This window comes from Strix uralensis, chromosome 6 (assembly GCF_047716275.1).
Source record: "Strix uralensis isolate ZFMK-TIS-50842 chromosome 6, bStrUra1, whole genome shotgun sequence".
NCBI lineage: Eukaryota > Metazoa > Chordata > Aves > Strigiformes > Strigidae > Strix > Strix uralensis.
In genome coordinates this window covers 22,102,347-22,124,273 of record NC_133977.1, presented here as the reverse complement: position 1 = coordinate 22,124,273, position 21,927 = coordinate 22,102,347, and the positions used below count along the sequence as shown (strand labels likewise).

At 39.0% G+C, this 21,927-nt stretch overlaps 1 protein-coding gene across 6 annotated transcripts in view; it reads left to right on the top strand.

Moving 5' to 3' along the window:
- The window catches only part of RAPGEF4 (Rap guanine nucleotide exchange factor 4), a 161,010-nt gene that overhangs the window by 87,568 nt on the left and 51,515 nt on the right, over positions 1 to 21,927 (top strand). For 4 of the 6 annotated variants that reach the window (XM_074873202.1, XM_074873201.1, XM_074873205.1 and 1 more), the window contains 3 exons: positions 18,238 to 18,291; positions 18,590 to 18,696; positions 20,602 to 20,723. In XM_074873202.1, coding sequence (XP_074729303.1) covers positions 18,238 to 18,291; positions 18,590 to 18,696; positions 20,602 to 20,723 — 283 coding nt within the window. The remainder of the gene's footprint in view (positions 1 to 18,237; positions 18,292 to 18,589; positions 18,697 to 20,601; positions 20,724 to 21,927) is intronic. The other 2 variants (XM_074873203.1, XM_074873206.1) reach the window with 2 other exon arrangements.

Genomic DNA, 21,927 nt, shown 5'->3' with positions numbered 1-21,927 from the left:
TTTGACATGATAAAATGTAGATTCCTTTTCTTTACTGAATTTTCAGTAATACTTAGGTGCTGTGCTGATTTTTATACATTTAAATAATTGAAGTGATTGTGAAAACATTATTTGCTATTTTATCAACTCTAAATGCATTTAATAAAATTGAAAAGATCTTTCAGTTGACAGAGAAGGACATAATCTAGGTGTTGATTCTCAAAATATTGCAATTTTCAACATTTTCAGACAAATGAATATTCACATTTAAATTTTCAAGCACTTAAGTATAACTCTGGGCATTTGAAAGTATACTGTCTGGGAAGATGACATTACAATTCACTAGATGCAGCCGTGAAGAGCCCGCACACATATTAGCTACTCTAGCAATAAACACAATAATTTTACTTCTGATTTCCCTATTTTTCAATTTATTTTTCCCAGATGACTGAGAAGAAAGCTTATCTTTTAACATATTCAGTACATTGTCAAATGTGGAATTTGATAGAGCATTAGCAGAATGCTAAGGGAAATGTTTCACATGATCATGAAATAGTGAGCCTACAAGAAAGAATAAAAAGAGAGAGAGAGAGACAGAGAGCAGGAAAGCAGGCAGTGTTCTAGAAAGGTGCAATGACAAGGTGTTTGAAGTGGTAACCTCTGCAGCATTCACATGTTTAACATGTGAATGAAAACAGAACTGATTTTCTATGTGGATGGTTTATATAACTGTCCAGTGATATGTGTGCATTAATTCCTATCTTCTCTTGCACTCTGTGCCAGAGTCAGTTCTCCTATATAATGTCTGCATAGGGTTAAAAAAATAATTCCTTTTCATTTTCTGTTTTTAGAGTGGTTGTGTAAAAGCACTATGTGCAAATATTTCTAAATAATGTCTTCATGCAGTCCTAACTATACCAGTTACTTTTAGGGACTGCTCTGAGATCTTGGCACCAATTTCACATATATGAAAGTAATTTGCTTAGAGGTCTGTTCAAGTTCTTCATTTTGCTCTAAGTGGAAGTGCTCAGGGTTCAATCATTATCACAGCCTGTAACAATTTGGCTAGTGCAGAGGCTGTGCATAGAGTCCCTAGCAGTGAGTCACATGGTGACAGCATATGGCAGGAAAGATAACAAAGACAGGAGTGTGAGATGAGTAGGAGTCTGTGAAAAATACATTTTTCATATGTTAGTAATGAACTTCGTCATGAAAAATGTGAAGGTCTTTATATGTCATCAGAGTTCTTAAATGTAAACAAAAATGTTAGTAGGTCTGCTGGCTTACATAAGTAGGCTTTGCATAAACTAAATTGTTGCAGAACCACCAGAGAAGGTTTTGGTACATCACTATTTCCAGTTCCAGCCATATGGAGATGATACACAGCTGTAGGCTTCCCTTCCAAATGCCAGTGTGGGCAGCGATACCTCAAAGAAAAGCTTGCACCACCCCATCTTCTGCTATCCAATTCAGCTACCTGATAATCTATGAAATATCCATGACCCATGATTTCATTATGCCCCCTGAATTCTGGGGACCCTAATGTCAGTTTCTACTGGAAACAGTTTCTTCTACTGCATCTAATCATATAACTGAGCACCCATCTGACCAGTACAGAACTAGCCAGAGTTTCTCCCAGTATGAAACCTGCAGATGCAATTAGTGATTCTCAACTCGTCTATTACTATATAGAAATGAGTAGCATTGTTGAGAAAAAGAACAGAGTCTTTGGTCCGGGTTGCTGTGTATTTACCAGTGTATGTGTCAAAATAACTTAATTTCTCTTCAGTACATACTTGATCCCATTCAAGGATCCCTGGTCTTTGATCCCCTTCCATGAATTTGTAAGAAAAAATGTAGTCCCTTCTTTATACAATGAGGAGTTTTCATTGTGGTGGTTCTAAGGACAGGTTCTAAGGATAAATAGAGCTGTCTACAATGATAGTGAGATTGGTAAGAGGAGGAGGCAGGACTTCTCTCAATAGATGAATTAAACTTTTTGCAGAAAAGGGCAGAATTTTGCCATCTACAGATGCTAAAGGAATATGCTTACTTTAAATTTTACCCTAATTTTCTAAGAGCAATAACAAGAGAGGATTAAATATATTTAAGTGTTTTAAAATATAAACAAATTGCCACATTTATCTTGGGAGAAGATGAATAATGGGGAAAATAGTGAATAATGTCCAATAGCACAGCACTATTGAATTGTCAGCACCTGAAGATAGACCCTCCCTTTCCTGTCACAGCTGCAAAACGTTCCAGAAGCAACCACTGCCCTGTGCTCAGGAATGGAAAACCGAGCTTGGAAAAGTGTGTCTGCATCTGTATCCTTCTTTAAGCGCTGCAATGACTTTCTGTGTCATTGTGAAAATACCTGCAAGATCCAAATCAGGGTAGTGTGGGTTTTATCATGAGGGAGGAGTGAAAAGATGGAGAATGACAGGTACAGGAGAGAGACAAAGATCTTCTCTGTTACCAGCAGAACAGTACGTATACTTGAGTCAATGTTAGAGCTAAACTATATGGGTTTTCAGTTCCATGACTTTTACATCTGAGTATTAATTAGTATGTATGATTTCCACAGTATTTTTCTGAATGAAGAGTCACCTCAAGCAGTTATAGTTGTTATTTTGGTGCTCTCCACTTCTCTTGCTTTTTTCTTTATTTTTATGTCAGCCTTTATTGCAATTTATGTGTATCCTAAAGCGTTGCAATTCTTGTTAGTGCTGGGTGCTGTGATGCAAAGGAGGGATGGAGGCCTCTGCTACAGAGACCTTGCAGTCACAGAAAAGATGGAGTGACTGTCAGACAAAAAGATGCTTGCTTACTCAGAACATTGTAAGGCATGGGATTCATATGTGTTTATATGTTTCGAATGAGTTCTCCTACAGGAGCTTATTGTGATCCTTGGTGTGATAATCCTAAGAGACACTGGGAGTGGGAGGAAGAAGTTCAGAAATCAACAGACAAATGAAAAACTAAGTGATATATATTTCTGCATTAATCTTGTAATTTGGAGGGTTTCTAACTCACACTGTTGGGCTTTTTCAGAGTAGCAGATGAAGCAAGAACTCACCTTCTCCCTGACTAACCTTCTCCCCACAGAAGGGTTACAGAGGTGCTTGGTAGCATGGGAAAGGCAATTTGGCTGAAGAGTTTTCCCTTTCTGACTACTCTTGCCTAGCTGAATGAGTGTTCCTATCATAGTTTAGATAAATAAATAGTGGAAAAATAACAGAAATTCCTAGAAAACACTAGAATTTGTAAAATACTCAATATTGTGAAGTAGGTGGGGGACCTTCTTTCAGTAGGAGCTTCACTGTCACTTCTAGTTGTTTGGGGAAACAGCATACTGCCTTACCTGCCAGTGCTGGCAAGGGCAGTCTGATGATATATACTGTGGAGTCACATTAGATGACTCTTGCTTGTTGGCTGTGTCTTCTGTGTGATTCTGTCCCAAACCATAAAAAGCATGCACATATGCTCCATTTATCTCTTGCAGTTGAAAGGCAGAAAGAGTGGGTAATTATACTGAGAAAAAAAGATAGTCCGTTTCAAGGTTCATGTCTTCAGAGAAGTCAAGCGTATACAAGTAACACATTTGGCACTTGAAAGAGCAAAATGTATTTTTTTGAATCTTGTCATTATTTTCTCAAGTTTGGCACAAAAATTGGATCAGAGATCTTAAAATCAGATTCCTTCTAGTCACTCATATCATCTCTCACAGAGTGTTTTGACTGCCTGTCCTACAATGCATGCTGGAAATTGGTGTTCCAGAAAGTCAGTTATAGTTCCGAGTCAGTCAGAAGTAATCAGTGTGTCTGATCTGGTCATTTAGCAGCATCTTTTTTCATCTGTGTACAGATGGCAAAAATTTGAGAGGTTAATAAATAGTGAGGAAAAGCTGTCCAGTGATTTTGTTCTTCTTTTTGTGTTAGCTGGTCAAGAACCAGGAGCCCATTGTGCTGGCTCCACGCAGAGAGCACCACTACTGAAACAAGGTTTGGTTTGTGGTGCTCATTTAGAGCCATTCCAAGTTAGAACTGCTGAGGCAAAAATGTCAGATACCTACGATAGAGCCAAAAATGTAATTAGGACTATTATCTCCAGTGATGTTTAAGTAGCAAATGTTGTTCAGGTATTTAAAGATTTATGACTTTTCATTATTTATTCTTTTTGTAAATTTCCTTCTAGAAGAAAGCTTGGCACAAGATTGTGAACATGTTTGATCTTTGTGTGCTTTATCATCAGTGATGCAGCTGTCTTAAAATTAAAGATAGCAGTTAGTGAGGAAATACAAATACACATAGCTGAGTTGACTAGTAGAGAAATGAAAAGAATACATAATTGAGGTTCCAAAATAAAAATGAAAAAGAAGAAAATCATACTTCCAATACCAGTTATTACACTGCTTCTAATTAGGATTACTCAGCCACACTTGTTTTCATCTTGGGAAATTAAATTATATAAACAATTTGTATAAGAACCTTAAATATGAACTGTATGGAGAAAGAGCTACTAGGTTGACAGGGGAGAATTATGAATAAGTCTTTGTAAACCTCCCAGTACTGCTTTGTCCATCCTCACTCTTTAAAGTAGCTCATTTCAAAGGCATGAATCTGAGGGGGCTAAAGAAGCATCTTCTCTCATGACACTCTCTCCTTGTAGCCTTTTGCACAATGGCCGAGTTGGTTACTTTTCACCCATTTTCTGACCCAGCCCACCTTAGAGCCACATGAGGGCCAGCAGCAACACCAGGAGCAGAGGTAGGAGAGGGTGGCTGTGCAATAGGAAGATGGTGGGAGCATCAACTCCCAGAGCAGAGCACACTTGGGCCCTGGGACAACTGCAGGGCTGTGGCTGCCCTTCCACAGCAGCTTCCAGTGAGCTGCACTGGGGTTGTAGGGCACCTGTCCTCCACTGTGTCCACCCTCCGATGTCCTTTCTCTCTACATCCAGCTACGGATGCCCTCTCCTCCATCACACTGACACTCCTGCTTGCCAGGTGGTAAGGGAGCAGAACTGTCAGAAACACATAAACCTTTTATCTGAGCTTAATTTTCTGCTGGTTTGGATGAAAATTAGCTTCCTGGCCAGGGCCAGCGCAAGCAACAGGGCGGAACCTGAGTGTGGGGTTCAAGGAAGGGATGGACCACAGCAGTCCTGTTTGAGAATGCTGTGCAATGTCTGCAGCCTTAAATGTCTAACCTCCACACAAAGCACAACCACGTCTGTCAGCTATGGACTGAGACTCTCTCCTGCCCCAAACCTGGCATTTCTGCCAGCCCATGTCAGCTGCAGGGGAAGCAGAGGGAGAACTGGCAGGGGATCGTTTTGTTAGGCCAGCTTGCCGCTCTATTGCAATTCACTTCTAAATCACAAATGAATCTCTGTGATTTCAGTCTCTTGTGTTTAAAAACAGATTTGTATAATGTATTCCTGTTATTGCTGTAATACACATAGAGATCCAGGCAAATATTTGTTCCTCTCTCCCTCCCTCCTCTTGCGTTGTCTTAATTGTGTTCAGAGCCTAGATTAGGGATTTTCAGTTTGTGGTCTGCAGACTGCTGGGTTCTGGCAGCTATTCCAAATGAGTCTGGGAAATGAACCTAAGAAAAGCCTATTGTCACTAGCAGCACAAGGTTCCTCATCTTTACTGGCAAAACTATAGGGGTCCACAAGATAAAGGAGCCTAGCACCCCCCTTCCTCTTTTGTTTCCCCTGATTCATTTCACACTCTGCTGAGTGTCAGTGTTAGCTGCTGCAGATTCCAGGGCAATGTTGGAAAAACCTTTGTTGACAAAACTGTAAGAGTAAGATTTCTGGCATTTCTTATACTGTAAATATATAGCCACTGCTCCACAGCAGTCCTGGGCCTGTGTATTAGAATGGCTCTCTTTTCTTCCTGGTATACTGGTCCAAACTGGGAAAAGGAGGGAGAAGAAAACCAGGAGGTTGCCTTGCTAGAGCTCCTGAATGCTACTTAGTCTGTTTGGTTTCTTCAATGTCACAGTCAGTGTTCTTGAAATGCTGTCTTTTGTGTTTTGTCTAGCTTTTCTGCTATGAGGATTGGGATAGAGAACCCGGATTGCTGCCTGGAAAGTGCTTTGTGACCTTGTGGCAGACACAGGGCAATCTGCAATAATATTGGACTTCACTATACCAGAAATTCCTCTGGGGAGGATGCATCTTCCTTTCCCCAAGACAGCCTCCTAGACCAACTATCATGGAGAAGCTGAAGATTCCTACATTATTGCAGAAATGATGGGTTTTTTAACAGAAGTTAGCTGGGAATACTCTATGCACATTCAGTATTTCCAGGCAAGCTGGTTTGGATTACAGTAATTAAACTTCTCTGGAAATGCAAACATTTTCACACTGTGATTTGATTAACATAGTTCAACAGTCCTTATCCTTTATACAGCCCACAAAGAGTCACTGAAGATGAATTTGAGATTATGTTTAAAATTAAGCCAAAGAAGATTTTGAGATTATATTTAAAAAGGAGGTGAGTGGTTGACAGATAGTAGGGACAGAATTTCAGCTGGACGAAGCAATATTTTTAGTGATGATGTGAAAATTAACACAAACATTAAAGAGAAATAGGAGAAAGGGGATAAATTACAAAATACATACAATAGGTGCTTTTCCATTTCACAAGGACAGGGCTGTTTCTGTGATATCCCTAAAAGCCAGACATCACAGAATTTACACAGCTTGGGCTACATACTGAGAGAGGTAAAAAGAGGTCATCTCTTTCAGAAACATACTATGGTGAATTGGGATGTAAAGAGATGTGGTTAACTAGGGAAAATGTCAGGTAGAGTAATTTCACCTCTGTATCAGTCTGGGGTTAATTATTGCAGTGTTCTGTGTGCATTTGTGGAGACAATATTTTCTCAAGTTTCAGTAAAGTTTCATTTAGCAACAGAAGATCTCAGAGTATGTTTAGAAATGTCCATCCCTCACTAGTTATCAGGGAAGATGAGCTGAAATTCAAAGCGATAAGAACAAATGTGAACAGGCCTGGTTTAAATGGTAGCAAGTTAGGCAGCAAGTTAGGCTCTTTAGGAAGTTAGGAGGAGGGAAGCAGCAAATTTACAAATATGAAATATTTACTATTTTCTAATGCTAATTATATTTTGTTCATATTGGCAGGAATTAATAGTATTATTCTTTTACTGTTTTCTTGGGGAATACCTACTGTTCACACAGATGCATATTAACTCAATGTTTGTATTTTATTTACTGATTATTTCCGTTGCGTTATGGAATTAATGTGAAAAACGGGGCATATTAATCAGATCTAATACTTTTATTCCAAATGCCTTTGTATGTTTTTAATCAATACAATTACTGCCACTAAAGTATCTGAAGAACGCTGAATTACCTGATTAACTAATACAGCAGTTATGAGTTTCATTTCATGCTAGTTAAATGTGTGAAACCACAATTGGATTTTACTGTAAAAGAAAAAGAAAAGCCCTTACTCTTCATAGCCAGTATTTCCCCCCTGAATTTATGCTGTTGGACTTTGCCCATTACTGAATCAGATGATGATGTACCATCATAGCAGGAGGAGGTAATGATGCTGATGGGTTGTCCTCAGAAGATGCATGTTGTCCCTCATGACCAGGTCCCTCTGTTTTGTCCCATCTGTCTGGTCGTGAAGGTTCATTGCAGTTAGCAGAGCTGTGGTGGTGTTAATGCATCCCAGTCAGGGACGGGAGCTATACCTTGCATCAGAAGCACTAGGAAGAAGGGCACTACCCTAACAAGACTACAGTCCAATTTTGAAAACCACCCAATAGATAAACTGCACAGTCTGAGAGGCTTGGATGAGACAGGAAAGGTAGCAGGTTCAGCACATCAGCACCCTCCACTTTGACAAGCTTTTTGTAGACAGCATGGGAAATAGAAGTTTTAAGGAAGATAAGAAGATTGTTTTGTGGATATTTGCCAAGAGCAGAATGCTTGTCTTTTCCACTGATGCACAAATATGTAAATTAAACAGAAGTGCTTGAATGGTTTTTATGTTTATGATGGATGACTTAAAGCTGTTGAAGTAAAGAAGTACTTGGCTGGAAGAAGAATGTTTGTGCTTTTTAAAAAATGTTTTCTGGTCTAGCCATCAGTGTGGGATTTCTTTCTTCTGTTTACTTTCATATACTACAGAAACAACCATTTATCTTTTTTAGGAAATATATTCTATGTAGATGGAAAACATCAGTATAGATCATTAAAAATCTCCTCTGTGAAGTAGGATAACAGGTGTTGCACTGGATATTGTTAGATTATTCCTTCTCAGTTTCATTTTTAGCAAAAATTTATTTCTGAAGATGATGACAGGAAGAAGAATGAGGAGTAAATAGGGCAGCTGGAATCTGAGGCAGATGTGCTGCACTCCTTCAATGTTTCTTCATTTCATATACATTCACACAATCTACTGTCCTGAACTTGGAGAAGGAACGTGGAATCACCAGAAGAGACACAAAATGGGTTTAAATTAACTTCTCTTCCCTGCTTGCCAGAGGCTTTACCTTGTTGCTGACCTCCCTAGGGAATTCAGGAGGTAACCTTCAATGCCCTTTAGCCCTGTCTCACTTCGATGACTTTTCCTTTCTGTGTTAAAAATCATTATAAAATGCTCAGAATGAATTTGTAGACACCAGATTTCCAGGATTTCAGTTGCAGCATTCAGCAGTGTTTTCAGTTGCTCATTCTTGTCACTTGTCAGAGATGTGAGTAGATACTGTCGTCCCCATTTTACAGATGGAGAGGTTGAAACACTCAGAGGTGATATGACTGTCTGGGGTCACACAATACATAAATTGCTATTGCCCGGGAGACAGTGGTGCTCTTGCCTCACTTGGGTGGCGTTTTGACTATACTAAAGTCAAGAGTTTTACCACTAATTTTAATAGGTTCACAATTTCAACTCCTAATTCACACAAGGGTTTTTGGCACCCTTATGTTTGGCATGAAATTACTAAAATTTCACCACCTGGTTGTCAGAGGGCAGTCCTGGCATCTGGGTGTAATTGAAGCATAGGAGAACCCATCCAGTCCTGTTCGTCTAGAGGCATGCCTCCTGGGAGACTTGGAGGTGGGAGATGTGTGCAGAAGTTATAAAGGTATCTGGAAACAAGTGAAATAAATCCTTCAGAAACTCATTAATCTTTAGCTTCCATTCAGTTTGCCTTTTGAATAGTTGCTGTTTACCTATAGCATGGGTGAGAGGCAGGTCTTAAAAACCAGTACTTGCTGCCTAATATTTATCATACTTTTTAATCTTCATCATTATAGTTTGCTTCTCAAGAAGTAAATAGTATCAAGTAAACATAGTATTAAAGCCATGAATACTAAGAAACCAGTAATTCTCATGAGAGACAGTGAAAAAAATGCTTTATTCTTTTGTAGGTTAAAAAAATGCAGCAGCAGAGAAACCCGTGACAATGCTGGCTTGAGATTCCTTATGACATCTGTAGTCACACCTCTATCAGAATATCAGGAATGCTCACAGCAGAGTTAGCATTTTCTGACATTTTATTCAATGCATGCAGTGTAGTTATAGCAGCTGTTTCATTGTAGCAGGGAAGTAGAAAAATGACAGGAAAATAAGACATCATTAGCCATGTTCTGGGGGTTTTTGTGCACTGGTCATAGTCTGTTTCAATATTCTTTTTCCCTTTGACATTCACAGTGAAGTATCATTTTTGGTAATGGCTGAATCATTTTATGTTAAAAGGACGGACATTTACAGTTTGTCAAAGAAACATTGTAGAAGTGTTAATAATGCAATTTCAATTTAACTTTCTAAAATAAATTTGCTACACTGATTGAGAATTTAAAGGGACACATTTTCCTGTTTATGCTATTAATACATGTAGATTACTAAAGAAAAGCAATTTTAGAATGTATTTTAAAATACCGCTTAGTCTTCACATTGTATTACATTTAAAGAATATAGATTTTAAAACAGTCATCATTACTCTGAATATTTTGATAGTAGCCCATTTGCTGACAGTATTCAAAGCATTTTACAAAGGTAGAAATTATTAGTATTCCTCTCTCCAAAAAGAGGAAAATGAAACACAGTGTGATTATGTGATTTGTGCAAGGTCATGCAGTCAGAAAAAAAGAATAAAACTGAGCTGTCTTAGCCACTGGTCCTGGCAATTTCTACTAGTCTATTTCGCTTGGTTTACTTAGTTTGTAGTTAGTTAATATGTGGGTATTTAGATTACAGATGATGTAGTTTTATGAAATTCAGAAGATTTTAAAAATGTGATTAATTCTGGTTTTATGGGAGTTCCGTAATTTTGCAAACATCCTTGTGACAGCGTGTACCTCCATTCATACCTTGCCCTGCTTCCCACTTTGGCAGTTTACCATTGTTTCTTAAGAAACTGTATGGTTGTCTTTTGTTAGCATGGGTGGTTTGAAGATGCTTTGGTAATACAATTTTAGACCGTCTAAACTGGTTGCAGGTCCTTTTAATACTTGCATTGTTTGATAAACATAGATGAAGAGCAGAAACAAATGCTCTTTACGGGTAATTTGTCCTTTGTTAATTGCAAAGTGTTGCCAAGTCACCTACAGACCTGGTGTGAGGTCAGTCATTGTCAGTTTTGGACTTTATAGTTAGGAGATGTGTACAGGCACTTTGCTCTTTGGCTGCCAGTACTGTCTTGTGGAGAGTGCTAGAGAACACAGGTTGGTTCTCTCAGCTGCTGCATACATTTGTGAGGAGATAGTGAAGAGGTGACTGAAACATTTCCATCATGATAGTGATGATTGCATTTCTATTTCCAATTTTTTTGTCTTCTGGAGGAGCATAGTGAGGTCTCCCTGCAGATGTGACAGTGGTCTGTGTTGGACAGATCTCAGTCCTGGTAACATGTCCCAACCATCAGAAGTCCCTGTGGCAGGGAGTGTGTGCCAAGGTTTCTTATGGACCGTGCACCCTGGGGGATTGGTTAGAGGTCATGACATAGGTTGTTTTCTGATGACAAGTGTTGGTCAGTGTATCAGTATGTTCTATATAGGGCTACTCCAGATATCCAGCATAGGCTAACAGAGCACAGAAATTCCTACAGTATTGGTTACAATTTCCTTCAAATTTTGACAAAAATGCTTTTCAAAGAACCTTTTCACGACGGGGTCTTTAGCCAGCTGCTTCTCTGATGTTTTTCAGCAAGCTGCATTCACTTAAGTGTATTGTTCTACCTGCAAGATCCTAGCAGTTTGGTGCAGGCTGCATAGACAGACTCTCTCTGCAGATGGAAATAGGACCAATGGAGTTGACTTTAGGATACTCTATCCAAGAGTGCTTTCCACCTGGAAAAGCACTCCCACAGCTATGACACTGTATGCTCAGCTTTATCCCTGCTACATGGTTACTCTGTAGCGCTGGAAATACTGGTTTGTATTGGTAAAAGAGTTGTCTTTAGGAAGGCTCCTCATCTTTGGAATCATTATCTATGCCTTTTGTTTGAAGTAGCTCAGATAGATGACATATTACAAGAAAAGTCAACTTTTTGAAAATGGATATATGGATTTGAGAAAGAACGTTAAGAATAGAAGGGGGAGGTGTTGTGTGGGAGGGCTGTGGGGATTTTTGCTAAGTGTCAGCTGTATCTTACTGACTGGCTATACTTTCAGCAATATTGTGAGAATGCTTTTTTGTATGCTTTGTTTCCTCCCATGTGAATGAGGTAGGGCACTGATAGCCTTTCAGGAGATGTATACAAGGATATTCAAGCATGTCAGTCATAAATGGTAGTCATCAGAAGTCATTTGGAACCAGTAAGAGCTAAAGGTGCTCTGCTTCCTGAAATACACCTAGGAGATTCAAATGCTAGGGACCTGATTCAAAACCCATTGAGTCAATTAGGGACTTCCCAGTGATTTCAGTGGGATTTGGATTAGGCCCTAAATCACTAATAATACTGAGGATGTAAAACAAACAGACCTCTTAGTGATGTGGCTGCTGCTGCTGCTGCCACCTTTCGACTTGTGTGGCTTTTGTCCTTTGTGTCTTCTGGATCCCCTGCCAACCAGCAGGAAAACTGATGTCACTTGCAATTCTTTTCAGTGCCCCAGTTGGAAATAAAGGGATCAACAGTAGTGCACAGGTTTATCTAATCACCCTGGTAACCTCACATGCCGTGCTTAACTCCAGTAAATACCGAAACTTGTTCTCTGTTCAGAGATGAGCTACACTGAGGTCATGGGAAAAGCATGATTCATTGGCTTTTGTTTTATTTCATCTTAGTTCTTTGCAATACACATTTCCTATGTTAACATCTGAGAGTAGTAAGTTAGGTCCCCTCCATCATTTGATTCTATAGATCCAAATTGCTGTGGATCTAAAGCATTCATTCATATGTAAAGGATCAGAAGAAACATCCTTTTACAGCTATTTAACAAAGGGAATAGAAAAATGTATTTTTGTTAGAGATGTTCTTGGATTTTATTTAGCAGATTCAAATAACTTGACAAATACAGACCTCATGTTAGGTCTCTATTATTGCTGTTCATTATATTATTTATTTGTTTGCATATGGCTTGCTCAGTGATGTAAGAAGCACAGAAATAAAGGCAGCCCTTGCCCTATAGTCTGTAATCTAAGGCCTATTTCTCCCGAGATTAAATGTGTGCATAAAATTATACACATGAATAGTCCTATTTAAATCTATGGTATTGCTCTCATGCATAAATATTTGAATCTTCAAAGGAATGAAGGTTAAAATTGTTACTTTCCCTGCTTCACCCCAATTTAAATAGCGAGTTTTGTGATTGGCCTCATGAAGGGTTTGTCTGAATGGCCCAAATGTGAATCCATAAATGTACAGATATGGAGTTTGTCAGTGTTAATGCTGAAAGCCATTTTATCACAGTTTCTCATGATCATTTTCTCCTTCCCCCGACCAACACCTGCAGCCTTATTTTATCTGCCCTCCAGACCCATATGCACCTTCTCCCCTTCAGGAGGGATCAGCAGATCATAGTAAACTGTGTGTGCACTAGTTGGAAAAGGGCATGAAGTAGCTAAAACTCAAGATGGTACTGCTGTATTGCTTTATCTCATGCTGAAGGAAAGCTACGGGCAGGTACACTTGTCACTGCTGTGGCCAGATGGGTCATCACTTGTAAAGCTATTCTAAGTGGTTTGCATATTTGAGCTCTTCACATGATAACTTTTCCCTTATTCAGAAGTCCTGAAAAATGTGATCATCAAGTAGCTGCAGTCATACAACTCTGTGCAACATGCGTGCACCTTAGTCATGTTAATTCTTCAAAGATACCAGAATGTGTTAAGAAGGTAGTTAAACACTCTGGTTGCTCTCTGCTGTTTTATAGGGAGAGCTGCTTCTTTTTTCCTAAGTGCTTTCTAAGAATCCCTTAATGGAAGATCCAAGATTGCAAAGACTTAGAAAACATTTCTCGGACTTCAGCCAAGTTGTGACTATTATCCTAAGATATAATATCTTACAGAATCCATTTTTTTCTGATGGGAAGTTGTGGCTGGAACACCATAACTCCTATTAACTAATTGATTTTATATTTCTCTGCCTTTGAAGCATGACTTGCCTTTCTATAGCAAACTCAGTCCAAGCCCTGTTGTTCCATTTGTTGCATTTCAGCTCATCACTAGTGCAGCCAGAGCTCACTGCGGTAGCTATGAAAGGCTGTAGCTTTGAGCGGACTCTTTGCTGGGCATGTCTTTTGGATGGTAACGTTGTTCCTCAGTGGGAGTGACTGCCTTGCTTTCTCGAGTCCGGGCTTGCTGCTCTGGGGGTTGTATTACCGATCATCTCTTTAATCACCACCTTGTGGTTGAACTAATTTTAGACATGTAAAGGTGTCCTTGAAAATTGCACAGTGCCACATAGTGAGGCTAAAAGGTATTTCAGGAAAACATGTAGTCCATTCCTGAGCCACATGCACAATTCAGTATAGCTGTGTTACTCCTGACAGATACCTTACGTATCCTCCAAGCCTCCAAAGATGGAGGAACCACACCTCCCTGGCAATCTGTGGCAGTATTCCCTGTCCGCACTGTTAGAAAAGCTTCACTGATGCCTAACCTGAATCTTTCTTACAGCATTTTAAAAGCTTTATTTCCTGATCTCTACACAGTAGACTAGGTCACTTCTTTCTTCTTTTCCAAGGCCTTTTAAATCTGAAGACTTTCTTATCACACTTCTGCTAAGGCTTGTCTTTTCCTTAGCTGAACAACTTTGATTATTTATTTTGTGCTTTCTGATTATTCTTGTTGATGTCCTCTCAGTTCTGTCCAGTTGGTTTAGATGTTTTTGAAGTGAAGTGGGCAAATGAGACACAGTGCTTTAGCTTAGATCTTATCTGGGCTGACTAAAGCAGAACCACATTATGTATCTAATCTGTTACTATGTCCCAGTACGGTATTTGTTGCTTTCACACAGGTATGGCAATCCTTACTCAGTTCTGTTTAATACCTATTACAAACCTTATTTCTTTTTCTGTGGAACTGCACTAAGACACTTGTTCCCTACCCTGTCTTTATATAGCTGATTCTGCCTGCTTCAGAGAAGTAGTCAACACTATTGTGTTCAGCATATTTTTTTCAGGCCAATGTCAAAACTGTATCAAATTGTAAATTTATTCTCCAATGTACGTGCAGTCCCTCCCATCCTGAAGCCTCCTGCAGAATCAATCAGTATACATTCTACTTCATCCCATGTTAATATATAATATTATTAGATGTGATATATTCTTGAGAACACTACTCAGAACAGAACTCTGATATGACTGCCAGTTTGACTTTGCATCACTGGTAATTGCCTTCAAAATACACTTTTCCAACTGGCTTTGCAGCTATTTTGTAAAACTTTCATCTGCCCTTTGCAGAAGAGTGTATCTTATCAGACAGTGCCAAAGTCTTACTAAGGTAAAGGGTTGAAAATCTACTAGTTCTTCCCTAATCTATCAGTGTTGCTACCTGGTCATGGAAAGAAATTAAATCAGTGTGGCATGATTTGTTCTTGATTAATATGTCACATGTGACTCATGTCCCTGTTCTTTTCCAGGTGTTTACAAATGGACTTTTTCTAGGAAGACAAGTTAAACTGACATGTCTGTAATTTTTCAGCTTCTCCTTTTCCCATATTTCTGTCTTCTGCTGCCTTCCTTAGTCCCCAAGAGTTGTCAGAGGTGGCTGCTGACAGTTCCAAGATGGCTGCAGGCCTCTTCACGTTTCTTGAAGCTCTTCAAGTTTCCTGCATGAAATTCTGCAAACCCAGCCAATCTGAAAACAGCTAATTTACATAATATTTTCTCGTCCATACTTTTGTTTTTTCAGGCTGAGATTTTACTCCTGTCACTCTACTACTTAAGATATTAGCCATCTCTCTGCCACTGATCTTTCTAATGAACACTGATATAAAAAATAAATCAACAGCTTCTGGCCTTCTTGAATTAACTGTCAATGGATATTCCTCTGTTGAACAGTAGATCAACAATTTTATTTTCTTTGTTTTACTACTAATGTACTTGTGGAATATTTTTTTGTACCTCTTGACATTTCTTGGTAGATCTGTCACATTTATACCTATGCTTTTCTAATTCTGTCATTCGTTATTCAATTTATTTTTTATATTTGCCTTTTGTAAACCCCCTACTTTCTCCTTTCTGTGCATTTCCTTCTTGTATTTCAGTGAAGAGTTTTTTCTTTAGCTAAACTGAGTCTTTACCACACCTTCTAGCTCTGTGCTAGTATATATCGTATGTGTGATTAGTATTGTTTCTTTAAGTAACTACCAGCTCTCTAACTCCTTTTACCTTACGCTTGCTCCCCCATAACCTGCTCCAGGAATTTAGCTATCAGTATTCTGTTTTTATGGGAATTTTTCTTCCTAGTCCCATTGTTTCTACTTAGAAGTTCTTACTTCCTTCTGTAAAGTTCTGACACTGGATCATTTCATGATCACCCTCACCCAAGTTACCTTATGTCTTTGCTGCTGATCCTTCTTGTCAGGATCAAATGTAGGTGAACAAGCTTTCCTGCTGCTTTCTACAGATTCTTGTGCTGTGCCTTAGCTTTCACCTTGGTTTTTTTCTGTACTTTTGGGTTGAATCAGATTTCTTCTAAATGATGTCTTTTATTCTGTTTTGATTAGGATGGGAGATTTATTGACAAATCTTCATCCATATTCAATGTTTTTCACCTACTAGTTTTATGCATTTTTACTGGAGCTTAATGGAAACTCTAAAGAACAAAAATGTGCATTCATTTTCACTAGTTCACTATTGCTGTAAAAGTCTTATATTTTTTGTCTTACACATTTTATCTCTCCTTTGAAGTATATTCCTAACTAGAATTAAAATATGGAAGCTAGATTGAGTATATTGTTCTTTATTGATTTAAAAAAAACTAATCTTTTGAGAATGTAGAATTTAAAAATAATTTTCATAATTACTCTAATGCAAATTTAGCCAACCATTTAAGTATATATTTACCTTCAGTCTCATTGAACTTGGTGAGGACTTGAAATCCTTTTAAAAGAAAATGGAAGCAAAAATTGTTAATACTCAGAGTGATATCTCTGACTTCATTGGTTATTTATATACCTGTTTGAAACTGTTATTCAGTGGGTTTTTTCACATTAGAGGCATCTTTCAAAAGATTCTTGCTATTCTTGGCATGCTTTAACTGCAAATGTAGACTGTCTAAAGCATGCTCCACACAGTTCCAGAAACCAAGAAATATGGAGGGATGTCCTACCACCCCTTTGGTGGGACAGAAACGTTTATAACTTAAATGAGAAAAATCAGGAATCCCAACGTAATTGCATTGATTTGCATTTTCAGAGACTTCTTGTAAGGTATGAGTAGAAATGAAAAACCATTTGTGTTGTTTTCCATATACAGACCTCTCTGTTAAGATTATCATATCTTTATTGATTTCTGTCATGTGCTTGCCTCATTTTCCCCTTCCTGGCTGACCTGTAGTCTCCTGGTGCATTCATAGCTCCTAGCACTATTTGATTACTACAAGGACTTTGTCACATCATTAAAATCCTGTGGGAGCAAACGAACAGATGCCCAGCTTAAGAAAACCGATACCCAGCAACCCAGCAGTACACAGCATGTGTTTCACTGTACTTCCGACCTGGCTGTCCTGTCTTTGCTGTATGGGTGTAAGGGAGCTGTGGCTGCCATGGGCCGAGGGGCAAGGTCTTGCCCCTGTGGGAGACTTCTGTGTTCAGTATGATCTGCCATGTCGACAAGCCCAGAACACCAGCCACATTCAGCCCTCGTGTTGTGTCTCCTGACACTAGAAGTCAGTTTGGTCCGTCCTGTTAACTACCAGTCCCAATGTCTTCCCATCATTCTGAGGTAGCTGCTGAAGTTCGGTTTTGTTCTCCTTTGTCTCCACTTCTACTGTCCTTCAACCCTCAGCTTTCCTTTTTCCTCTGTGTTGTTCCATGTGCTTTCTGTCTCCCCTCTCCTTTCACCTGTTCGTTACGTGCCTCTTTTCCCATTTCTCTTGTCCCCTTCTCTGCTTCTCTCTTGTAGAGCCCTGATAGTCTTCCCTTACACTCTTCCCTTTGCAGAACCAAGTCATCTGCTCTACTCTTTTCTTTTTCCTTCACGAGCCCCTTTGTGAAAGTCCCTACCCAGGTCTCTGTAAGTGGCCTGCATGCTTTTGCATTTCAGAGAGTGGCTATAAAAGGTTTGCCAGCTAGGCCTGATCATAGTTTAGGAAAGACAGATAGTGGGAGCAGAGCTTTTTCTTCATTCCTGTTTCTTGTGCTATGTTGTAAGGGAGAAGAGAGCTGAATAGAAAAAGGTGCTGAAGAAAGAGAAAGTTTCTGTGGTGGGGGACTGAATGGTGGAGGCAGCTGCATGTGGAGGAATGCTGTTGTGCCCATGCAGGTCAAGAGTAGCAAGTGGAAGAGCTAGCTATGCCCTCAGATCTGGTGTGATGTTTGGCCATTGCATTAGTACTTTAGAAAGTTTAACATGCATTTGTTACTCATCTTCACCTGTCATGTCACTGTTTTAATTTGCTGAGCATTAAGAGCCAAGTTTGTCTTTAGGATGTCTTCGTAGAGCTTTTTCTACTCACATCCCCTGGGCAGACCTTGGACTTACACATCATTCTTTGTTTTTACAGCTTCTTTGTTCAGTTTTTTATTTTAGCCTTTATTTTTTTTTTTTTTACTGCTCAACTTTTAAAAATGTATTTAATTTCATTTTATTTTTCAGACACCTCTTACAGAACCTCACATCCCACATCGTCCTACTAAAACCATTACACAGGTAATAGGACATAGGTGTGCTGTAGAGCTAGGCCGCTAGACAAATGGAAATAACTCCTATTTCCAACAGTGTGATGCGTATCAGCTGAAGTGATGCTTTCTGTTAGATGTGATAAGTATGTGAGACTTAAAATCCAGAATGTATACTACATTGCTCTGCAAAAGTAAGCATCTGTGCAAGGACTTTTAATTTAGGGAAAAGAGAACTTGTGTTTTGTTTTGCAGAAGGCAGTACAGAGATTGCAGAAAGTTTAAAATCTGTGTGTCTTGGTCCCTTTTTTTTCTCCACGATCACCAAGGTTCCTTCAGAAAAGATCCTCAGAGCTGGAAAGATTTTGCGGAATACAATTCTGTCCCGAGCCCCTCACATGATAAGAGATCGTAAATACCATCTGAAGACTTACAGGTGTGTGAGCTGATTGTATAGAGGTCTCTGAATTTTTATGCCTGCCATCCTCTGATTTGTGATTTATGCCTTACCATACTTGCAGGTCTCAAAAGGTCTGAAATTATTCTGTGATGCTATATTTGAGTCTGGATGTTATGCAGTCTTTAATGGGCCTGGTAAATCTTTTCTGAAGTAATTTGACTGGAAATTGAGTCCATGATTGTGAATAGAATTCACATACAAAAACTCTTCCAAAGTTAATAGCATAGTTAGCTAGAATATTCTGTGCAATATCAAGTTAAAAGGTAGATTCTGTTCTCTTCGTATATCAGTAAGAGATAATAGGAAAGTTCATTAATATATTATGTTACTGTACTGATTACTACAGTGGTGTTTCTCAGTGTGGAGTTCTGAAAATTCACCTGGTGAGAAACATTCCTTATATAGATTTTCTGCTCTATTTAAAATTGTTTTTTTTCAGTGTATTGCCAGGATTTCTTATCTTCCTGCTGGTGGCAGCACTGTCTTGCTGAAGTGGGATAACAATGGCACTTGTAGCATAGGAATCTGACTTCAAGGAGTCAGGATCTATCTACTGTTGGCTTAAGAAGTAATCAATTTGGTTTAGTGTCTGATGTTTAAAACAAATACCTGCATTATTCAGAGTATATTTAAATAAAAATTGGTTTAAAATCTCTGAGTATGTCTTTTTCTAAATAGTAAATCAATATGTTGCTGATCCACTTTTGAGATAAGTGCATTGACTTTCTATATTTTAGTAAAAAATGTATTTAATATGATTCAAGGTATTTGGAGCTTGTGAGTTGATCTGAGAACATATCACGATATGACATTGCTCATTGTTCTAGAAGAACAAAAGAGTATGTATGATAAATGAAGACCTATGGTGGTCCAAGTTCACCATCTTATACGTAACTGGGAAAAACTCTTACTGTTCTATCCTTGGGTTTTTTAAATATGGAATGCCAAAACTTAGATTGGATCCAGGTGAGGGAAAGTTTTGTCATCAAAACGGGATTTTGAATTGGAAAAGCTCTGTTTCAGCAATTTCAGTATTATCTATTTCCTTGGCTTCTGAAAGTGATGCATGAAGTGTGGAGCCACAAGAGCCTGACTAGAAGGACTAGCCAGCTTTCCCTCTGTTGTGCGTGTGATCAGTTGTAGATTTGTAAGTTTTTGATCACATTGCTTATTTGCTTCTGTTCTGCTGAGCTAGGGAGTGTTATGACAAAGAATTTATTTAGTGTCCATGTGGCTTTTTGTTTTTTTCCCCCCTCCTTGGGCATTCTCCAGAAGTTGAGGCATGCAGCTCCTGACTGACCCAGAGGCAGACAGCAGTCAGGAGCTGCAAGGTGACCATCAGCTAGCATGAGAGAGCCTCAGAAACACTGTAGACCTACAAACCAGTGTCCCCAAATACAGTGTTGCTGAAGTTTGGTTACAGATGGAGGAACACTCTCATAACACTCACTCTGCCTGTGGAGGGTGTTCTCATTGGCAAAGCTCTTACAGTGTTAGATGATTGTTTTCATGCAGGATTCTGAAAAGTGTGAGGCTTTTGCTATCTCATGGTATACAGAGAAGGTTTGCTTTGAAATCTGGGTTGGAGGTTGCTGCACTGGTGCAACAGGTTTTGTACCAGGTGGCACAGGCTCACTCTGATCCTCTGAACTTTGCATTTCCCAAAACACTTGTTCTGCTGAGGTGATGCTCTCAAAACTGAACACCTTCACTGGAATTTCATGCATATACACATAGATGGTGACAGTGTGTTTTCTGTAGGGAGATTTGACTAAGGTTATACAGAGTTTAAGATATCACTACTGTTCTTAGCAGACACTGTGTGTGATCTCACTCTTGGCTAGCTCCCTTTTCATTTCTGCCTATTTATTTGTCCTTCAGGCAATGCTGTGTGGGGACAGAACTAGTTGACTGGATGATGCAGCAAAGTCCTTGTGTCCATTCACGAACCCAGGCTGTTGGCATGTGGCAAGTATTGCTGGAAGAAGGTGTTCTTAACCATGGTAAGATAAAGAAAATCAGTATCTTGACTAAAACGTGGGCAATGTGTAACATCAGTGACTCTGTAGATCTCTTTCATGAAAAAGAAAGGGGTCATGAGCCCAAAAGAAATGCTGCAGATCGGCCTCTTCATTCGTAAGTGCTAGTGCAACACACAGATGGTATTACATTAATCTTGCCACCAATGTACCTTTTTAATTTATGAGAATATTGAAAAGTAAATGAACAATTTATAATGATAACTCTAATTATACTTAGAAGTACACTGGCTTTTGCTTCTATTGCAAGAGCTGGATAGCACTCAGGCCAAAACCAAGAGATGTATTACCATACACAGAACTGATCTTCATCAAAGATATGCAGCATTTGGAAGTGAATGTGAGAATTTGTGTTTGCTCAGATACATAATTTTGGAATGATTTTCAGTGGTTTTGAAATGGTTCCCAAATTCAGCACTCCAGATATTCCAGTGCAGAGATCTGGGATTTTATGTTAGTTTTCTGACTATTTTACATTGACTTTCAGTTTCCATTTGGCAGGATTTACTTGGTAACAGGATATTATAGCCCTCAAAAAGGTAGCTTTCCAAAGCAATATTCATATTTGAAGCTTTGCATGTACAATTTTATTAAGTTCAGAAGAGCAACTCTATTACAGTACACTTCCACTTATCCTCTGTTGTGCTTCCCATATACCAGGGAGAAATTTCCACACTGAAAAGACATATTATTTCCACGGCTTCCTTACCCTAAGGGCTCTAGCTTTAATTCCTGCCAAATATTCCCTTGAACTCCCAGGGACAAGCCGTTGCAAGCTGCATCACAGTATCTAACTCAACACATCACTCTGAATTGCTTGGAAGACCAAGGGTTTGTCCTTCACCATGTTATAACCTCTCTTTAGAAGTCTTCTCTGGTGGTCTTTCCATTAAGTTCTTCCATCAGGACATAGGTCAATGAACGTGGCTCTGGGATTATATCTTGGTGATGTACATTTCCAGTCCATCAGAAGGAGTTTATAAGTTTTTGTTATCTTTTAGCCCGGTCTGAAATATGTAGTGCAAGGTGTTCATGATAGAGAACACTTGTTAGAAATTCGTGTTGTAACCATTTCCCCAGTATGAATTGTTTGTGTAAATTAAATGGTTTGAAACAATAAGAACAAAACCGGATCTAATAAGAAAAAAACCATGCACATGTGCAAATG